This window comes from Meles meles, chromosome X (genome assembly GCF_922984935.1).
Source record: "Meles meles chromosome X, mMelMel3.1 paternal haplotype, whole genome shotgun sequence".
Taxonomy (NCBI): Eukaryota; Metazoa; Chordata; class Mammalia; order Carnivora; family Mustelidae; genus Meles; species Meles meles.
In genome coordinates this window covers 46,593,919-46,615,354 of record NC_060087.1, presented here as the reverse complement: position 1 = coordinate 46,615,354, position 21,436 = coordinate 46,593,919, and the positions used below count along the sequence as shown (strand labels likewise).

Below are 21,436 nucleotides of genomic sequence, written 5' to 3'. Positions count from 1 at the left end.
TACACGCCTTTAGAATTTAAACCATTCATTCAGATTGTGCCCCAACAGGCACACATTTGGATGCCTCCCACCCTCATCATTTGGGGTCCTTTATATTTACCAATGCTACCTTGGAGTCAGCTGGAGCCAGTGCAGCTCTGTTTTTGCAGGGGAAATGGCAGGCACCCTCAAGGGTTAAATGGGTTATCTTGCAATTTTTATCTCCTGGGGGTGAAACCACCTTTGTTTTTCTCCCATCTCCTGGTAAGGTTAATACCCCCTGGGGATTGCAAGGTAATGCTGGATGTTGCCGGTTCTGGTGACATGCTCCTTTGCTCACTTCTCGCCCACGTACACCCAAAGTGATGATTATCTCTTGTGTGCAAAAGTTGGGTTTGCTCCGTTCCCTATTTTCTAATGATCTTGAGACAGAAGTGTGTACAATAAAGAGAGAAGATGCTCAATGGCACAAACACCGAAGCAAATGGGAGGGGCTGGGATCCAGAGCCCAGTGGGAACGGCAAGCCCCAAGCAGGACCTCTCTTTAACTCACTGAGCCACCCAGGCGCCCCATCCCAAGCAGGACCTCTCTTCTCTGAGACCCAAGGAAAGGATAGTGTGGGTAGAGACAATATTGGAGGTGAAGACAGAGGAAGTGTTCACTTAATGGCCTCCATTTGCTCTAAACACGTGAGTTCTTAACCTGGGGTCCACAGCCCCTTCAGAGACTGTAGGGAGAATTCAAGCAGCCCATGGACTTGGATGGGGGGAAATTGCATCTTTATTTTCACTACCACCAACACGAGTGTCGTATGTCCTTCCAGGGGATGTGAGTAACAAACTGTAGTAGTATTAGCAGTACCTGTGGCTTTGTTACCAGTGGAAATCAGATTTTCATAGCATATCAGGGTTGTTACAAATCTCTCAAAATAATGTCACTATTTTGAAATCATGGTAGCCATGAGATCTGTTGATAGGGCTTGAGAGTTAATGTATAAATAAAGAAGCACATATATTACTACATACAGATGTGTTTCTTTTTATCTTGATAATTATATTTCTTTTGTAATCCTATTTTTATATTCTGTCTCATGCCTGTATTATTCTAGGAAGGGATTCCTTAGACTTTGCTGGGCTGCCAGAGGTTTTCACAGCCTACAAAGGGCTAAGAGACACTACTCTGAGGAGTAACAATAGCTAACATTTACGTAGATCTTGCTAAAGGCCAGGTGCTGTTCTGAGTACCCTTTTTTCTTATATAGTTATTCAGTCTTTTATTCCTAACAACTCTTCAAGATAGGTGCTTTCATTATACCCATTTTATGGAAGAGGAGCCTGAGGTGCAACAGTTAAGTTACTTGCCCAAGATCATTCACTAGTAAATGATGGAACTGAGATTCAAACCCAGGCCTACTGGCTTCAGTCTGTCCTGAAAAGTCAAGAAATTGAATTAGTAAAATGTCAAGGGAAAAATGGGTGGAGGGTGCCAGCAAGGGTGGTTAAAGAGAGAAGGGGAATGACAGAGGGTCTACAATGGCCAGAAGAAAAGTAGGAAGAGGCTGCTAGGTTGAAAGAAAATGGAAAGACCCATTGAATAACAGAGTTCAAGGAGATAAAAGAAGTGGTGGAAGGGAGTAGAGCCAAAATTGACTGGGACATGTTCAGGGTGAGAGATGGTGGTGTGTAGATGCCAGGGAATTAGGGGAGTCATTCAGGGCATGGCAAGGTTAATAATGTTGCCTAGACAGAAGTGGTTAAAAATAAGAGGTGGTGAAGGCCCCTGGAGTTAAGCAGATGGAGGAATCATGAAGCTGGGCCCCAAATTCTCCCAAGATTGATTGGTTGATTCATTCATTCATTCTTTGGTATTGAGTGACTAGTACATGCCAGGCAGTGCTCTGGGGATTGGGTAGCCAAGAGGTGAACCAACAGGACAAGACCCTGCTGCTATGGGGCTTACCTTCTAGCAGGGAGAGAACTATACAACACATTCAGACACACACAGACACACAAATAAGACAGGGTTATACAAGGCTCAAAAGTCTTTAGGCACAATCCCATGACCCCAAAGGTTCTGAAAAACACAAGGTTGTGTTTTCATACTTTGGAGCCCAAACCCATCAGGTGACAAAACCTGACCTGAAGTAATGCAAAGCTATCTATAGTCTTGATTCAGTTAATATTCATGCTTTTCACTCTAGAAATATTAATGTTTAATTATAAGTGATGCTCTAGACCTTTCTCAGTAGTTACGTATCATAGAGTATATGCAGTTATATAATACAGAGTAGGAATTCCTTTGTAAAATTGAAAAAAAAAATCTGAATTCTAAAACACACCTGGCCCCGAGATTAGAGAAAAGATTATGTGCCAGTAAGTGCTATGCAGAGAATTCAAATATGCAATGTGTTGGCTCACAAATTGGCCCCTGTACATGAGAGCATGGAGAGACCAAAGATAGAGGCAGACTTTTCCAGATTGGTAGGTGGCAGATTTAACAAGCAAGAGAATTTACATACAAGGCTTGTCTTGGACAGCTGAACGATGAGTAGATCTCTGGACCCACCAACTGGAATCTTAAAATTTTATATAGAGGCTTTAGCTGGGTTCAGTCATGTGTTCAGTCCAGATGGTTTCGACATCTTACTCTCTCAGGGCTATGTCCCTGAAATGGCTCCGGCCGTGGGAACATTGGGCAGAGTATATTTTCCGGAGACAGGGAAGGGGTGCAGAGATACTCATTGCAGGCTCCAGCTCTCAGGTCAGCCAGTGGTCACCTCCTTGATAAATTCCTCCAACACAACAGGGTAATAACTAGGTCTCTACAGCTTTAGTGGTCAGGGAGAGGAGGTGACATTTAAGCTTCGTTCTCTGATCAAAAGAAGAAGAAAAGGGCAATCATGCGAACATCAGGAAGAGAGAATTCCAAGCAGAGGGAACAGCTAATGCAAAGATGAACATAAAGAAGCCTTGTGGTTGGAGTATATTGGGCCCAGTGAAGGGTGCTCTAAATTGCTGGGAGGACCTCATGTAGTCAGAAAGATTGTGAATCTTGTTCTAAACCCTTTGAGAAATATGGTATAGTGACCATGAGTATGATGGTTATCAACAACTAGGAGGCCAAGAGGGAAGTCTTTCTGGCTGGGAAAGCATATGCGGAGATACTTCAGAGAGAGGAAACGTAAAGCTGAATGGGGCTGAAAATGTAGACTAAGGTTTATGGCTTGAAGACCTTGGTTTGAGGAAGAGTATAAAAGGAAGTCAGATTAGGTAGATGGTGGGCTCAAGATTCTAATTGGGATGCTGGCTGAAAGATGTTCTAGGATGACTAAAGACCTGGGTCTAACATGACAGTGTCTGGTTGAGGTCCACTCAGCCATGTGTGATTTGGGCTCTAGAATTTAAAATAGGTTTGACACAGATAGAGGACAATAGAAGAGACTGAGCTGATGAAAGATGTTTTTGCTTCTCTATTTATGCCTCTCTGGGCTCGTGCTTCTTAAGAATGTCTCAGAATGTCTGTCTCCTAGCTTCTTTGTCCCTGTCTCTGTCTCTCTCTCTTTTTAAGATTTTATTTATTTATTTGATAGAGAAGTCACAAGTAGGCAGAGAGGCTGAGGCAGAGAGAGAGGGAAAAGGAGGCTCCCTGCTGAGCAGAGAGCCGGGAGTGGGGCTCAATCCCAGGACCCTGAGATCGTGACCTGAGCAGAAGGCATAGGCTTAACCCACTGAACCACCCAGGCGCCCCAGCTTCTCTGTCTCTTAGTGGCGCTCCACACCCCCATCTCTGTGATCCTGCCTGGCATCTCTGCTCCTCTCAATCTCTTCCTTAACATAGTTCCCTTTGGTGGCTCTCAATCTCCATCTTTGGATATCTATGTCTGTCTATGTCTCAGAATCTTGTTCTCTGCCCCTTTCTTTCTCTGTATCTGTACTGTAATTATCTTTTCCTCCAACTGAACCGTGTCCTGCTGGAAAACATAAACCTTTTAGTATTCCCCTTGGTATCCCCAGTGACCCGCACACAGCCTGGAATACGAATCTCACATGTTTATGCTTAAATGAAGGCTTTTTCTGCGGATTAAGGAAAACTCTCAATCTCCTGTCCACCTACTCCCCCGCGGAGTTGGCCGCCTGCCCAAATAACAGCTAGAAAGTCAGGCAGAGAGTGTGGCTGGTACAGAGATGCGGCAATCCGATTCTTCTCCAGGTGAAGTAACTCGGCGGATACCTTGAAGAGGCCTCGCCCGCTCCGCGGGGGACGCTTGCAGCCGACGCCTCGCCCCGAAGACTTGCTCCGCGGCCCGCCCCCTCGCCCTCCCCACCCCCCTCCTCCGCCTCGGCCAATCAGCGCCCGCCTGCCCGTCCCGTCCGCCTTGGCCAATCAGCGCCCGCCTGCCTGTCCCGCCCGCGGAGAGTTCGGAGCAACATGGCTGCGGCGTCTCGGGCAGTCAAGGTAGCGGGGTCTCGTTCCTCCTGGCTGCTCCGCCACGCCAGCTGGGACGCGGCCATGAATCTGGGGGGAAGAGCTCGGTGCCGGGCGAAAGGGTCACCTTTATGTAGGCCTGGTAGTGCAGCGGTTGGGCTGGGGAGGTGAAGGTCAACTCTCCGCGGCTCATGTGTGTGGGGTGACTGGGTAGGCTGTCTGGGGGTGAGACAACAGAGGTCCTGTCCTGAAGGAGAGGAAACAACTGGGTCACACCGCCGTCGCCGAAGCCTGGGGAACACAGGAACTTCCGTCGCAGAAGCCTGAGAACAGGCAGATGAAAGGGTGGGGGTGATCTACAGGGTGTACCGTTGACCGATCCTTTCTTCACAGGGCCTGGTTGCTCTAATAACCGGAGGAGCCTCTGGTCTAGGTCTGGCCACAGCAGAGCGACTGGTGGGGCAAGGGGCCACTGCTGTGCTTGTAGACCTGCCCATTTCTGATGGGGAGGTCCAAGCCAATAAGTTAGGGAGGAGCTGCGCCTTTGCCCCAGCTGATGTAAGTGTGGGTATGAGGTCACCAAAACCGACCTGGGAACCCGTGGTGCTCTCTTTCCCTAAGGGTGCTATCTCTGTGGTTGGTGGACCCATCTCCTTGTCCCTTTTGGCCTGAGCCATCCGTCCAGCACTGTGGGAGCACCTACAATAAGAAATATACAAAGCTTGGATCCACAGCAGTGGGGATGGGAATTGGATATATCAGAATCTCTCCGAGGGGGTATGGATAGTTTGAAAATGCGTATTGTGCCCTGTAATTTTATATTTACAAAGTTGAAAAACTTCACAAAACAAACTACAAAAAGTAAAAACTGGATGAAATCACCTTAGCAGGTAGAGGTATAAAAAAACTAGTTTATCATCATATCAATAATTCTTGAAACTGCTCTGGTCCACAGAAATCTCCAGGGGTATGTGAATTTATCAGAAGAGGGGATAGGTTTGAAAACAGTTTTGAACACTATGGCACCTAACATTTTCACTTTTGCCCCATTCTCATGTTTTCTTTTGGCCGCCTCCTTGCTTACACAAGTTACTCAGAGACTAGACCTGCTCTTCCCTTGCCCCGGTTTAGTGGTGTGTGTGTGTGTGTGCTGGGAGATGAATACCTTCTTCACCTCTCCCTTTGAAGGTGACCTCAGAGAAGGACGTGCAAGCAGCCCTGACTCTAGCAAAAGAAAAGTTTGGCCGTGTGGATGTGGCAGTCAACTGTGCAGGCATTGCAGTGGCCATGAAGACATACAACTTAAAGAAGAATCAGGTCCACTCCTTGGAGGACTTCCAGCGAGTTCTTAATGTAAGGGCTTGGACGTTCCCCAGGGGTATGAGTAAAAAATATTTGGCTGTGGGTGCCTCCAAAGCTTTTAGGGGACAAAAGGTCCTACAGCGTGTCTCTGCTGGTCTTTCAGGTGAATCTCCTAGGCACCTTCAATGTGATCCGCCTGGTGGCCAGTGAGATGAGCCAGAACCAACCAGACCAGGGAGGCCAACGTGGGGTCATCATCAACACTGCCAGTGTGGCTGCCTTTGAGGGCCAGGTGTGTGGGCAAGGGCAAGATTTGTGCCTCCTTGGTGACTTACTAGGGCTCTTCCATGTATGACCTCTACTCCATCTCCAGGTTGGACAAGCTGCATACTCTGCTTCCAAGGGGGGCATAGTGGGCATGACCCTGCCCATTGCTCGGGATCTGGCTCCCATGGGCATCCGAGTGATGACCATTGCTCCAGGTAGAGGTTTTCCCTCCCTGCCACACCTGGGATTGGGTAGGATTCATAGGCAGTTGAGAGGGGAAACTATCTACTAGCTCAGCAACAACAGCCTTCCATTTCTGGGCATCGGGAAGTACCATAGGTAGAGCTGAGGTGAAGAGGGACCAGGTAAGTGTGAAAGGAAGGGTGGGCCTCTGACTATGTCTCTCTTGTCTAGGCCTGTTTGGCACCCCGCTGCTCACCACCCTCCCAGAAAAAGTACGCAACTTCTTAGCCAGCCAGGTGCCTTTCCCCAGCCGACTGGGTGATCCCGCTGAGTATGCTCATCTGGTACAAGCTATCATTGAGAACCCATTCATCAATGGAGAAGTCATCCGGCTGGATGGGGCCATCCGCATGCAGCCTTGAAGGGAAAGGGCAGAGAAAGCACATGCTCTTCATTCCTTGCTGTACTTTACAGCAACCTGGGAGGAAGTCCCACAGCCATCTTGTAACTGCCTAGCTATCACACTCGGTGACCAATAAAGTCTCTACTTCTCACATGGAGGGCGTAATACTGTGTGCTGGGGAAACCGGCATGGGGAAAAAAGGTGAATAGGTGAAGACTGACAGGGTAAGATGCTCCAAGCCAGGGGTGGGGTGGGAAAGGCAGTACCTCATACTTTTTGTGTCCCATGACAGCACATGGCCTTGATTTGAGTGAATAACTTTATTACCTAGGGTCAAAGGTGTAGGGATAATGGGAGAAGGGGTTAGGGGAGGGGGCCTGCAGCATTCTCCTGACTCCTAGCCTTCATGAGCTTGATGAGGGAGAAAGAGAGATGAGCATCTTGGGTTCAGCGGCTGCTGGTGTTGAACTGTAGGTGGTACTGGGCCGTAGGTTGATTGGTATAGATTATAGAATTCAGATAATTCTGCCTGTGAAAGAAGTACAGAGGCATCAGAGGCATCAGCTGATGAGCTCTCCCTCTCTTCCTAAGGCTTCCCATCCCTCCCTTGGCATTCATCCACATTGCCACTCCCTAGAACTCACTGGGCTTTTTGCTCCTTAGCCAGCTGCTGATTGAAGGAGCCCAGCCCCCTTCGAAATTCAGCACAAAGTTCCCTCTCCTGCTCCTCTAGCTCCCTTGCTGCCTGGGCCAGATGCAAGGCCTGGCTCTCCCATTCGGCATCCAGTGCTTGGTCGGCTTGATGCTGTGCCTCCTTTTCATGGCGTTGCACCTCCTGGACTTTCCTGATGGCAGCTCTCTGCTCTGGAGTCATGCCCTTCCAACAGTAGGGCAGGACCCGGTGGGGAGCCACAGGGTTCTGGGCAACCTGGGGGTTCTCGGTCAGTAGGTCACTGGTGATCTGGTTCTGGATCTCCATGAGGTTGGCCTCCTGTTCGTGTTGACGCTCACGGCGCTGCCGCTCAGCCAGTTCGGCTGCCTGGTGGGGCCCCAAATATGAGCATTAGGGTACCCAACTTCAGGGAACTCTCAGTCACAGGGGAGGGGAAGACATTGCCCTACTCTCCTCCATCTTGGGGAGAGAAGGAATAGCTCTTGCCTGGCCTTTAAATGACCTGACTGGGGGAGGGGTGGAATGGACAGGGAACTTCCTTGCCCTCTGGAAACCCTTAGACAGAGGGGCTGGGAGAGGGAGGGTGATGTTCTGCTCCAAGGTCATCCTGAGTCTGGATGTGGGGAAGAGCATCTTCTGCACTAAGAGGGTCCTTAGGTGAAAAGGGACGTCCTCAGGTAGATGAGAGGGCTGGTGTTGATTCAAGAAAGGTAGTGTGAGCAAAGACATGGCTAAGTTCCCCATGACTTTGTTCAAGGGATTGGGGAGAGCCCGGTGCACTGAATGGCCCAGGCCATACCTGGGCTTTGTTGGCATTGGCCATAGCAGACATCATGGCCACACGACAGGACTCCTGTAGCTTGGCCAGCTGGGCGGCCTGCATGTCCACGGCAAGGCGCAGTTGGTCACTAAGCATATCTACACAGAGAAATATGGCCAGGGCACTATACTTGCCTGCTCCATTCCTGGTTCACTCATTCAGCCATTTGTTCAACAAGCTTGGAGGATGTGTGTATGTGTATGCTTGGGAGGGGAATGTCTTAATTGTAGGGATGTGGAAGGAGTTACTTTTTGGGCTTAGGGATAGCCAGAGTAGCAGTAACAAGGATTTCTCAAGTGCCTAAGTGGAAGATGCAGGGAGATGGACCAAGCAAGATCGTACCACCGTGTAGGAACGGCAATGACAGGCATTATAAGAGCTTTTAGTGGTGGGTGAGAGGAAGGCTTCCAGGAGGAGGTGATCCTTGAAATGTGCATTGCATATAGAAAGGAAGAGGAAAGGGCATGCCAAGCCATGTTTTCATCTAGCCACACCGGTGTCCTTGCTGTTTCTGGATCATGTCAAATACTCCTGCCTCAGGGATTTGTAATAAACACTATTCTTGGCTCCTGCTCTCTTGCTTCCCCCAGGTCTTGCTCAGATATTGCCACCTCGGTGAGGCCTTTGCTGTCTCTCCTACCTAAAATTGCAACCTTCCTGTTCCCAACATTTATCCCCCTTACCTGATTTATTTTTCTCCCTACCATCTGTCACCATCCAATACACTCTACATTTCACTGATGTTGTCTATTGCCTGTCTCTCCTCACTAGGAAGTAGCCTTGGTCCAGGATTTTGTCTGTTTTATTCACTCCCATGCCCAGAACCTAGATCAGAGCCTGGAACATAATAGGTGCTCAATAAATATTTGTCACATGAATGAGGGAAACCAAGAAGCAGTATGGTCTGTATCTGAAACTACAAATAGTCTGCTCTTGCTGGAGGATAAAATGCAAGTGGCTAGGGAGCTCTGCAGGGGCCAGACTAAGGGCCAGAAACTCGCCCCAAAGGTGGTGGGGAACATGGAAGGATTTTAAGCAAGGGGGCAACACAACTAGATTTGTATTTTAGAAAGCTCCTCCTGGGGACCAGTATAGAATGCAGTCAGGCTGGTGGGAGACAGTGGAGGTAGGGAAGGCATCTTGGAGGGCTCAAAGCAAGCCCAATTTATAGAAGGTCGCATTCGTAGTATGTGATGAGAGTAAAGAAGAGAGAAGAGATTTGGATGCTTCCCAGGGTCCTGGCTCAGGTGACTGGGTACACAGTGTGGCCACCACTGGAAATAGAAGATCCAGAATGAAGAGCAGGCTAGGAAGCATGGATGAATTGTTTAGGAAGGCTAAATTGAAGGTGGTCAGCAGGCAAAGGTGGTGACATGGCAGCTGAAACCAGAACGAGGGCCAAGGGCACCTGAGGTGAGTGTTCAGGGGAGGGAAAGCAGTGTGCCAGGGACCAAGTCTCAAGAAGAAAGGTGTAAAGGAAAAGGAGCCCACAAAGGGCAGACACAGAGGGAATGGTCAGAGAGCTAAGAGCAGAATGGACTAGTACAGAAGCCAAGGAAGAGGGAGGCTCAAGAAGGATGTGATCAGAGTCAAGTGTAGCAAGAAAGGTCCAGGCAAGGAGGAAAGACTAGGGAAAAAGCCTCTTATACTGGATAACACAAAGAATAGTGTCAGTGAAGTTGGGTGGGGAGAAAGGAGATCTCCCAGGGGGTTGAGCTGTGACTGGAAAGGAAGAAAAGACAGCAAACAGAAGCAGATTTTTCAACAAGTACAGCTGTAAAGGAAGACAGCTATCGCACAGCACCTAGAGTCATCACGGGGTGTAAGGTGGCTTTAATTTTTTTAAAGAGGGGTTAGATATAAGCATGTTTACAGCAGACAAAAGGGACTGGGGGAAGGGAAATGTTGAAAACAAGGGCAGGGGACACCTGAGAGAGCACAGCCTGGGGGTGGGTGGAGGGAGTGGCAAGGATCATGGGGGTCCTCACAGAGTGCATTATTTGCTCACCCTTTCCGACGTTCCATCCAGGCTTAGCATTCTGTTCCTTTGCGAAATTTTCCCCTGCCTTGGGCCTCCAGATCTCTCCCTGTAGCCCAGACTGGCTATGTACTCCCGTAGGATCATAGAGATAACATGGCTGCCTGTTGGCCACCTCCTTCTGGCTATATAACAGCCTTCTATCTTACCTCCTTGTCTCTGGTCTTCCCCTCTAATCCAGTACCCACAACAGCTGGCAAAGTTTTGTGTCTAAAACACAAATCATGTGGCCCCAATGGATAACACCCTCTCCATCCCACAGCTCCTACCTCACTTGGTAAAAGCCAAAGTCCGCGCCATGGCCTGGAAGGCCTACTGGATCTGGCCCCTTCACCTCTCTGACTTCATTTCCCATCATTCTTCCCCTCAGTTGGTCTACTTCAGCTACTCTGGCCCCACTGCCATTCCCCAAACATTCCAGACACCCTCTCTCCATCCTCTGGGACTTTGTACTAGCTACTTCCTCTACTCGGACAATTCTTCCCTTGATTGTTCGCATTGCTCATTCCCTTGTCTTCAGATCTGTATTCAAAGGTTACCTCAGTGAGGTTTTCCTTATTTAAAATGGCAATTGTGCATCCCTCTTCCAAAGTCCCCATGTCCCCTGTCTCATGCTTTATTTTTCTTCTGAGCAACTATCTTAACCACCTTATACAGTTGACCCTTGAACAATGTGGGGCTTAGCCAACCAAATCTTAAAAAGAAAAAAAAAAAAGAAAACCATAGGGGAGAGAAAATATGTTTATAGTATTATATTTATTTTTAAAAATCCACATATAAGTGGACCTGTGCAGTTCAAACCCATGTTGTTCAAGGGTTCACTGTGTATTTTACTATTTTACCTTGTTTATTGTCTGCCCCCAGTAAAGTGTGAACTCTATGACAGCAAGGATTTTTCTATTTTGTTCACTGTGCCAGGCACAAAATAGGTGGCTAAATACATACTGAATATTGAAATGGTCTTGTCACTCTGCTTAAAACACTTAAATGGTTAACCACTGCCTAGCAATAAAGTCACAATTCCTTAGTTTGGTGTAGAAAACTCTCGCACATCTTCTCTTCCTCCAAGCCCTCAACCCTAGGCTGCACAAACACTAAACTGTTCATGCATCCTAAACCCTTGGACCATTCACAGCCCCAGTTCTCTACCTCTTGCTTCCCCCTCTGCCTAGAATGACCTTTTCTTGACCTTCTCCCTGACTTGGAAAAATTGTACCCAACTTTCCCGAATTGGTTTCTAATAGCTGACTTGTGCCACCCCCCTATCCTGCCTCCCTTTTCTTATTAGAATTGACCACCCCCATACTGATGTTCCCTCCATGTCCTATAAACTCTTCTGTCGCAGTATCTGTCACAGCACCTACCAGTGTTAAAGCATAAATATTTTCTGATGAATGACTTGTCCATATATCTTTCCTCTTTCTCTAAACTGATTTTCTAGAAGGGGTAATGGTTCCATGGGACCGTGGAGGGCAGGGTGCCTGTCTTGTTTACTTTGGTCTCTAATTATTCATTCAACAATGATTTACTGAGCTCCTGACACTGTATGAGGTAGGCACTGTATGAGGCAGCTGGGATACAGGAGTGGAAATGAGAGATGCAGTTTGCCTTTAGTGAGCTGACATTTTGGAGAAAAGACAGACATCCCACAAATACTTCCCAAATTAGTGATATCTCTGACAAGCGGCAAACTGAACAAGATCCTGCAACAGGGATGACTTGAAAGGTGAGCAGGGCAAATAGATGAGATGATCCTTGCCCTCGAAGGGCTTACTCTAACAGAAGAGGAGGATGTGGTTGCACAGTGTCATGGTGATAGTAGCTCCTGGTTACTGAGCACTGATGTTGGTGCTTTACATACAGTGTCATTTAATTCTCATATGAGCTCTGCGTGGCATGGATTGTTATTCTCATCTTAAAGATGAGGAAGCTGAAGCACTGAGAAGAAAATTCATTTGCCTAAACCCGGTGGAAAGTGGCAGAGCTGGTAGGTCTGTTTTCACTCTGCTACCTCCACATAATGGAGTTCCAGGCTGGCTAGGTACCAATGGCTACACTGTCAGTTACTGAAGGAGGTCGGGGAGTTTGGGGTCTGCTCAGTCTAACCTTTCGGCATCTGCTCTGTGGGTAACTGCACCTCCCCACTCCCTAGGCCCTGAACCTGGCTGAGAACAGCTCCCTACCAGGCCTCAGATCTCAGCGTGGAGGGCACAGCTACTTACCTGCGCACTTCTCATCGTCCTGGACTTGCTGTTGTTCCTGCAGCTGCCTCTCCAGGCTGTGTCTGAATTGCTCCTGCTGCATTTTCAGGCACATGGCCCTCTCCAGGTCCTCCCCAGCAAAGCACTGCAAGCTGGCTGGGCCACAGTGGGGATTGCTGGGGCCAAGATGGGCTGGAAACTCCATCCAGAGTCGGCCAGGATCCCAAAGGTCAAATTCTCGCTGATTCTTGAGCTGCTGCTTTTGCTCCCGAAACTCTTGGACTTTCTTGTTCAGCCGACGTGTCCGTTCTGCCTCTTCCTTCTCTAGCATCTGGGCTACTAGATTATACTGTTTCTGGTAGGTGCCTGGGGGTGGTAGGCAGGAACATGGAGAAGGCCCCACCATTCAGTGGGGTTTCTCCCCACTGAGAAACCAAGCCCACTCAGCATGGCCTCTGCTCCCAAGGCCCATCTGGTTTGTCCCACCACACCCCAGGCCTCAGGCCCCACTCCAGGGCAGAACTGCCCTACCTCAGCCCACTCAGGCCCTTACACTATCCTTCTTGCCTTGCCCTTAGCCTTGAGCTTTTACCATAAGCTGCCTCTTTGCTCTGCTCTGTTGCCTCTCGAAGCTTTCGCTCTTCCACTTGGCTGTTGAGGGCTCTGACATCCACCTGATCCCAAAGAAACAAGCTAAATCAGGGTAGGGGACTTGAATACTCGAACACAAACTGCTCAGAACTCTCTTCCTCTCTTAATCCAAACTCCTATTCATCCTTCAACACCACCTCAGGTCTCACCTTACTGATTCCTTAGGCAGGTGCTACTCTCATAGAATCTAGGACCCACTGTCCACATTATATTGAGGTTTGCCTCTGTCGATGATCTCCTTCACCAGACTGTGAGCACATTAAGGGCAGAGTCTGGGCCTTAGTCACCTTTGTGCCCTACTGCCCAACCCAGTTCTCTGCCCAGAGTGGACCCTGAGGAAATGCTTGCCAACAGGATCTCAATCACACCACACATCTCTCAGCCAACTACGTGTTTGTGTCAGGCACCGAGCCACCACCATATGTTAATATTCACTTTCACACTTCCTTTATTTAGCTTCATTTTACTGAGAAGGAGCCTGGAGCTCAGAGAAGATAGGTGACTCATTCAAAGCCACAAATCTAGTAAACAGCAGACCTGGCCCTTGAGCATAGGTATGAGGTCTTTTCCAGAATACCGAACTGCATCTCCCCCCTCCGCCATCCACCTACCCGGAAATCTATTTTTTTCTTAAACTATCAATATTTTCTTTTGATTGTAATTCCTTTAAAACATTTCAAGATAGTGTAATAGGGAATGCAGTTTAGTGAAGAGTAAGTCCCTCCCATATCAGATGCTCAGCCTGGTTAAGAGTTTCTTATGTGGCCTTCCAGACAGCATGTAGGCATACACAATACCAAATATTCTTTAGACTTCTTTTGGCTCCATGTTACCTGTCTCTTGAGAACCAGGCCACTCAGCCCAGAGCTGACTGGCAGAGAGTCAGTTGTCACTGGCTCCTCTTCCCCCACTCTCTTCCCCTGCATCCCATCCCCAGCCCCCTTCCTTCCCTCGCCTGGGAGTGGATGCCTTCTCTCTATCTCCTTCCTTTCCAGCTGGAGGGCCTGCTTAAATCAATGAGGGCTATAACAGACACTGCTACATTCCTCTCTGGGTGCAGGAGTGAGATGACCTCTGGTCCTAAGAAAGTCCCCATTGCCTACTCACCCCCATGACTCGGGTCCGCACATTGAAGAATCGGCTCTGTCGCTCTTTTTCTTGATTTCTTCTAGCCTCAATGGCTGCCACCTCCTTGGGATCTGGGGACAGGTCTACCTTGTACATCTGAGGCAAGGGTGGGGTGGAATTGCCAATCAGTGCTGACCACCATCCTTGACTACACTCCCACTCCTATTCCTTTCTTCCTACAGCATCAGTAGCACCAGCTATTGATTCCTACCGATTTTACTTCCTGATATATCTCTGTCCTACATCTTTGCTGTCACCACCCTAATTCAGGCCTCACAATCAGGTGCCAGACAATATTTTCAGGAGCCTCAGTGGCTTCCCTTGCTCCGGTTTTACCATCTCTACTCTTTTATCTGCACTAGCAACGACAGTGATCTTTCTGAAAGCCAATCTGGCCATGGCACACCACAAATTAAAAACTTTAAAAGTAACAGGGCACCTGGCTGGCTCAGTCAGTGAAGCCTGTGACTCTCGATCTCACAGTTTTAAGTTCAAGCTCCACGTTGGGCATAGAGATCACTCAAAAATAAAAAATCTGGGGCGCCTGGGTGGCTCAGTGGTTAAAGCCGCTGCCTTCGGCTCAGGTCATGATCTCAGGGTCCTGGGATCGAGTCCCGCATCAGGCTCTCTGCTCAGCAGCAAGCCTGCTTCCCTCTCTCTCTGCCTGCCTCTCTGCCTACTTGTGATCTCTCTCTGTCAAATAAGTAAATAAAAAATCTTAAAAAAAAAAAAAATCTTAAAAAACAAAACAAAACAAAACAAAAAACATTTAAAAGCAGCATTAGGGGTGTCTGGGTGGCTCAGTTGGTTAAGTGTCTGCCTTCAACTCAGGTAATGATCTCGGGGTCCTGGGATCCTGCCAGTCTTGGGCTCCCTGCTCAGCAGGGAGTCTGCTTCTCCCTCTTCCTCTGCCCTCCCAGCCCCGGTCATGCTTTCTCAAATAAATAAAATCTTTAAAAAGTAAATAAAAGCTTTAAAGCAAATGGCTCCCCAGTGTTTACAAGATAAAATCTAACCCCCTTTGCCAGATTTATAAAAGTCTTCATGATCTGCCCCTTGCTCTTCTTTCCAAGTCTCAAAGCTCATTTACAACTCTCCCCTGTTCATGTAATGCTCTGTTTTGTTTTCCCCATTCCAGTATATGGCACCACTACTTCCCCTTTATTTGTTACTTATTCTCTAGTCACGTGAAAGGCTAGAGGGCTTACATTTGCCTGTGTTCTTTCAAATTTTGGGAAAAGCCCACTTTTGGCAATGTGAGCCAGCCAAAACCATAGCCAAAAACACTTTTGCAAACATAAATCTGATCATGTCTCTCACCTGCTTAAAATCCTCCACTGGCTTCCCACTGCACTTAGACTCAGATCCAAACTCCTTACCATGGATTTCAAGATCCGGCTCCTGCACACCTTTCCAATTCATCTCACACCACAGTCTCCCTCACTTACAGTCCTCCAGGCACACTGGCCTCCTATCAAGTCCTCCAACACAACAACTGTTCCCATCTCAGGGCCTCTGTACATGGTGTTTCTTTGTTCGGAATACCATTCCTCAACTCCTCCTATGGCTAGTTTCAATCCTTTATCTTTTTTAAAAGAGATTATTATTTTTTTTCAGAGAGAGAGAGAATGAGAGAGAGAGAGAGCATGAGAGGGGGAGGGTCAGAGGGAGACGCAGACTTCCCGCCAAGCAGGGAGCCCGATGCGGACCCGATCCTGGGACTCCAGGACCATGACCCGAGCTGAAGGCAGTCGTTCAACCGAGTCACCCAGGCGCCCACTATTTATTGTTTTTTAAAATTTAAATTCAATTAACATATAATGTATTATTGGTTTCAGAGGTAGAGGTTAGTGATTCATCAGTCATATATAACACCCAGTGCTCATTACATTAGGTGCCCTCTTTAATGTCCATCATCCAGTTACCGTACCCCCCAACCCCCTGATCCTTTAAAAAAAAAAAATCTTGTGACTGAAATATTTGATGTATAGAGCAGAATATATATAACCCATATGCAAGTTAAGAAGCATGATAGGACACCCATGAACCAACTCCCCAACTAAGAAATAGAACTTGATCAATATTATCAAGTGTCTTATGTCTTTTCTCCCTTATCCTTACCCTAAGAGATAACCACTGTGCGAATGTTCACATTTGCCTACTCATAGGCATTAATATACTATTTATGAACTGGGGGTTTACTGGAAGGGAGAGGTAGGGGGATGGGGTAACTGGGTGATGTAATGGGCACTGGGTATTATGTAAGACTGATGAATCACTGACCTCTACCTCTGAAACCAATAATATATGTTAATTGAATTTAAATTAAAAAAATAAATAAATGTAAAAAAACAAGAAAATATATTGTGTATGTATAGAACTCCCTGGACAATATTTTGAAACATTCTCTTGTTTTGGAACTTTATAATATATTATGTCATATGCATTTTTCTTCATCATACTTTTTTTCACATATGTTCATTCTATCATTTAGCAAATATTTATGGAGTGCCTACTGTCAGACACTCCTTTAAGCAGCTGGGAGGCATCAAAGAACAAAACTGAAGAGAATCTGAGTCTTTGTGGAGGTTACTTTTTAGTGGGGTCAGAGAGACAATAAATAGTACATTAAAGAGTTTGTAAAAAGATGGTAAGTGCTATGGGGAAAAATATAGAGCAGAATAAAGGGACTTGGAAGCAACAAGGAAATGGGGAGGGTTGCAATTTTCAATGTGGAAACCAGGGGAGGCATAACTGAAAAGGTAATATTGGAGCAAATACTTGAAGGTGAAGGAGTCACCCAGGCAAATATCCAGGAAGAGAACACTCCAGGCAGAGGAACAAGTACAAAGGCCTTAAGGTGGACACAAAAGGCACACATTCAGGGGAACAACAGGGAGGCAGGTGAGTGGAGGAGAGGTAGGTAGGAAATGGTATTAGAGAGATAATAGGGGGGACAGAGCATGTAGGACTTTAAAGGCTGTGGCTTTTACTCTGAGAGAAATGGCAGCCACTGGAGGGTTTTGAGCATGGGAATGATGGCTGCTGTGTGAATAAACTGGTGTCTAATAGACTGGCTACTGTGTGAATAGACTGAGGGGACCAGAGGCAAGGCTAAAAGCAGGGAGACCAGACAGGAGGCTATTGCAGCTGTCCAGGCAAGAGATGATGGTGAATCATACCAGGTTAGTAGCAGCAGAGATCATGAGAAGTGGTCAGATTCTGGATATATTTTGAAGGTAGAGCCAATAGGACTTCCTGATGGATCAGATGTGCAGTACAAAAACAGTATTAAGAATGACTTCAAAGATTTGAGCTGGGGCAATCAGAAGGATGGAGTTGATATCAACTAAACAGTCTGTGTAGGGACAACAGTATGGGATGGGGTGGGGGGAGGGTAGGATCAAGAGGTCAGTTTGGGAAGTGTTGAGTTGGAGAGGTCTATTACATAGCCATTGATAACAGACAGATGGTACAGTGAATTTTACTGTTAGTCCAAAAGATCTGCTGTTTCTCCCACCAGAAGGCTATACATCCATATCTCATTGCCCTCAATCTAAGCCACGTGGTTGGTTTTGCCCTCTGCTGTGGTAGAATTGACATGTGCTATTCCCAAACAGAACTAAGAGCCATTATGTAACTGCCCCTCACCCCCTTTTTCCTCTTCACTCTCTGCTATGAGACTGGCAGTGCCCAGCTAAGGGCTGCTCCTTCAGTCTTGGTTCTGGGATGATGACATAGAGCAGAGATGTAGCCAACCCACATCAGACGAGAAGCATGAGTGAGAAATCCTTGTTTTTCTAAGCTGCTGAGATTTGGGGGTTGTCTGTAACCTCAGCATAATTTAGCTTATCCTGACTGATACAAAGAAATTTAAAGCTATAAAGCTATAAGAGATCTGTAAGGGAGTCAGCGTAGATGGTGGATAAGAATGCCCCAGGGAAGATGGAGAGAGGAGGAAGAGTCAGCACTGGAGACAGAGGCGGAGTGTCTGGTGAGGTGGGAGGAAATCCAGAAGTGTGGTGTCTGAGAAGCTTTTGGGAGAGAGTGAGCAACTGATGATATGTTAAAATGAGGATTGAGAACTGTCAGGTTTAGTAACGCGAGGGATGCTGATGACCTTAACAGAAACATTTCTGGTGGGGTTGTGGGGATGAAAACCTGACCGAAGTAAGCTCAAGAGAGACAAGGACTCCGCACAAACACCCAGTTTATTATTATTTTTTAACCTCAAAAGAGGGAGAAAGAACCTGAAGATTTAAAGAAATATAAATACAGGTCGGAAAGTTTCTCTAGCATATACCTAGGAGTGCAAGTGCTAATCATAGGGCATAAGTGCACTTGACTTTACAAGATAAGGTTGTTTTCCAAGGAGATTTTACCAATTGACACTTTCACAATAGTGTATAAAAACTCCAGTAGCTCGAGATCCTTGGCAATACTTGGTACAGCAGATTTTAATTTTTGCCAATTGGTGAGTTTAAAATTATAATTACCAATTTTTATTGGAATTATCATTATTGCTAGTGAGATTGCACATCTTTTCATGTGTGTTTTGACCATTTTTGATTACTCTTCTGTGAAGTGCTTGATACCTTTTGTCTATTTTTAAGTCAAGTTGCTTGTCCTTTTCTTATTAATTTTAGAAGTTATGTATTCTACATACTAATCATTTCTTAGTTTAAATGTGGCAAACAGGGGTACCTGGGTGGCTCCATCAGTTAAGTCCCTGCCTTCAACTCAGGTTGTGATCCTAGGGGCCTGGGATTGAGCCCCAAGTTGGGCTCTCTGCTCAGCACTGCTTCTCCCTTTCCCTCTCCCTCTGCCCCTCCCTGTGGCTGTGCTCTTGGGCACATGCTTTCTCTCTCTCTCTCTAGCAAATAAATACATAAATAAATAAAATCTTTGAAAAACAAATGTGGTAAACACTTCCAATTTGTGACTTGTCTTTTTATTTCATTGTTTTAAAAATAATATTTATTTTTAGATATTTTATTTTTTTTTTATTTGACAGGGAGAGAGACAGAACAAGCAGGGGGAGTGGCAAGCAGAGGGAGAGGGAGAAGCATACTTCTGCTGAGCAAGGAGCCCAAATCAGGGCTCTATCCCAGGACCCTGGGACCATAACCTGGGCTGAAGGCAGCCCCTTAACTGACTAAGCCACCCAGGTGCCCCTATTTATTTATTTTTAAAGTAAGCTCTATGCCCAGTGTGGGGATGACCTTGAGATCAAGAGTCACATGCTCTACTGACTGAGCCAGCCAGGTGCCCCCTCACTTTATTATTATTTTATGGTAACAGTCGATACAGAAAAAGTATGGTTAATACTCATGTAAGTTATGAAGCACAACAAAATGAACACCTGTGAACCCTCTGCAGAAGCCAGAAAATAAAACATTATCAATACTCCAGAAGTTTTCTGTGACGTACCCCTTTTTTCACTTTCTTCATGCTGTAATTTGGATGAATTTAAATGTAGTCAAATTCAGCGATCCTTTAAGCTTAGGAGTTTTCATTATTTAGGAAATCCCCTGAGGTCATATTCCACTGTATGTTGGAAAATGTCTAGAATTTGGCCTTTCTCATTTAAGTTTTTAATCCATTTGGAATTGCACTTTATATACAGTGTGAGAGAAAGGGATCCAATTTGATTTTTTTCCAAGTTCCATCTCATCTTTTTATTTTTATTATTTTTTTTAATATTTTATTTATTTGACAGAGAGAAATCACAACTAGGCAGAGAGGCAGGCAGAGAGAGAGGAGGAGGCAGGCTCCCTGCGGAGCAGAGAGCCCGATGTGGGGCTCGATCCCAGGACTCTAGGATCATGACCTGAGCCGAAGGCAGAGGCTTTAACCCACTGAGCCACCCAGGCGCCCCCATCTCATCTTTTTAAATGGAACACTAGTTCCTGTCAATTATATGAAATTGCTGTCCCTTGGTCATTTTGTCCCCCTAGCCTGATTGTGACTGTTTTTCCCAGTTGAATTCATTTATGGTTCCTCTACTAGATACCATCAACCAAGCTTTCTTACATTCCTGGACTTGTCACTAGACTTTTAGACTCTTCTCAATCTCCAAATGTCATTTTAAACCATTTAAACCATTTTAAACCTGGTTTCAGGAATGGCTGTGGCAACCACCAGATCCTTTCCACGTCTAAGTCTAAGCACCAACTCCAGCCAACTCATTCCATTTGCCACCACAATATAAGGTCAATGATGGGGAAGATATGGCACATATTTTAAGCTTCTTGGGATTGCTAATGCCATGACCTTGTAATGAGCAGGTGGTATAAGGTGATGGGGGATAAAAGTATGAAGGAGAAGGATAGAAAATACGGAGAACAGAGAGGGGAAAGGGACTGAGGGGGCAGAGCGGGGGTGGGCAGGGGAGAGGCAGAAAAGGAAAGGGGAAGGAACACAACAGGGTAGTAGACAGGAATGGAGGGCAGAGAGCAAGAGAAGGGGAAGGAGGAAAGCAAGGGAGAGGGCCAGAGGGGGATGGAGAGGAGGAAGTGGGGTGGGGATGAAGCATGAGGAGAGAGAGATAAAATGGCGAGAAAGGAAGGAGAATGGAGGTGGAGAGCAGTGGCTTAGGGACACTGACTGCTGGGGGTTCACACAAAATACCTTGCTTAGCAACGATTGTCAATTTTGAAGCTCCTGGGTTGGGTGGCTCAGGTCCAAGGCTATAGTTAGGCTACAGCAACAGTGTCTGAACTCTGCTTGGAGAAAAAGGAGGGAGGCACGGGATAGAGGCAGTACCTATGGCCATAGCTTTCCCCAGCCCGTGACCCTGCCGCTCCAGAGTACTCTCATCTCCCTTCATACTCCATCCCCCTTTTCACCCCAGCCCCTTTCCCACCGCACCCCATCCCTACGCCCATTCCACTGCACTTCCAACCCTACTTTACCCTCAACTTGGTCTGAGCTACCCTAACACCAAATCCTCCCGCCGGCCCCTCCTTCCTTTACAGCCCTCGCTCCCCGGGGTCTTTCCAATCCCCGACCCTGTTCTCGTTTGAACCTTGCAGCCGGCCAGGCTAAAGCCACAGCCAAACTCCCACCTTCCTCTTGCCCTGGAGGGCATAACCCTGCTGTGACTTGTCTCAGCAAGCGTGGGCTCCAGTCCCGCCTGCTTCATCCGATCCCAAAAGGGGCAGCATCCTCCGTCGCTATCTCCTCTACGGTTAGGTAGGCAGGGTCAGCGATTTGCGTCGCCACGCAACAAGAAAGGGAGGCGGGCCCCAAATTCGCGCCCTGGCAACGGATCAACAAAACTTCCACGACACGCCCCTGGTTCCGCTCTCGCCGGAAGCCGGAAATCCCGTTAGGCCTGGACTTATTCTCGCGAGCTTTGTCGTA

General features: G+C 47.1%; 2 protein-coding genes across 4 annotated transcripts; one reads left to right on the top strand and one right to left on the bottom strand.

Moving 5' to 3' along the window:
• Positions 1–4,363: 4,363 nt before the first annotated feature.
• HSD17B10 (hydroxysteroid 17-beta dehydrogenase 10) lies at positions 4,364–6,713 on the top strand. Its single transcript, XM_045995380.1, has 6 exons — positions 4,364–4,435; positions 4,799–4,963; positions 5,594–5,758; positions 5,871–5,999; positions 6,081–6,189; positions 6,389–6,713. Exons 1-6 carry the CDS (start codon positions 4,409–4,411, stop codon positions 6,577–6,579), a joined length of 786 nt encoding a protein of 261 aa, XP_045851336.1. The 5' UTR covers positions 4,364–4,408; the 3' UTR covers positions 6,580–6,713.
• Positions 6,714–6,882: 169 nt separating this feature from the next.
• On the bottom strand, positions 6,883–21,377 carry RIBC1 (RIB43A domain with coiled-coils 1). Of its 3 annotated transcripts, XM_045994631.1 has the most exons (8): positions 21,139–21,278; positions 20,702–20,793; positions 14,051–14,167; positions 12,885–12,966; positions 12,314–12,658; positions 8,033–8,151; positions 7,205–7,599; positions 6,883–7,089 (listed from the first exon to the last, which is right to left on the bottom strand). In XM_045994631.1, exons 3-8 carry the CDS (start codon positions 14,165–14,167, stop codon positions 7,008–7,010), a joined length of 1,140 nt encoding a protein of 379 aa, XP_045850587.1. In that variant the 5' UTR covers positions 20,702–20,793; positions 21,139–21,278; the 3' UTR covers positions 6,883–7,007. The 3 variants fall into 3 exon arrangements, with proteins under 3 accessions (XP_045850587.1, XP_045850589.1, XP_045850588.1); XM_045994633.1 differs by lacking the exons at positions 7,205–7,599; positions 8,033–8,151 and having other exon boundaries at positions 6,931–7,089; positions 21,139–21,377; XM_045994632.1 differs by lacking the exons at positions 6,883–7,089; positions 8,033–8,151 and having other exon boundaries at positions 7,453–7,599.
• Between the last annotated feature and the right edge of the window lie 59 nt (positions 21,378–21,436).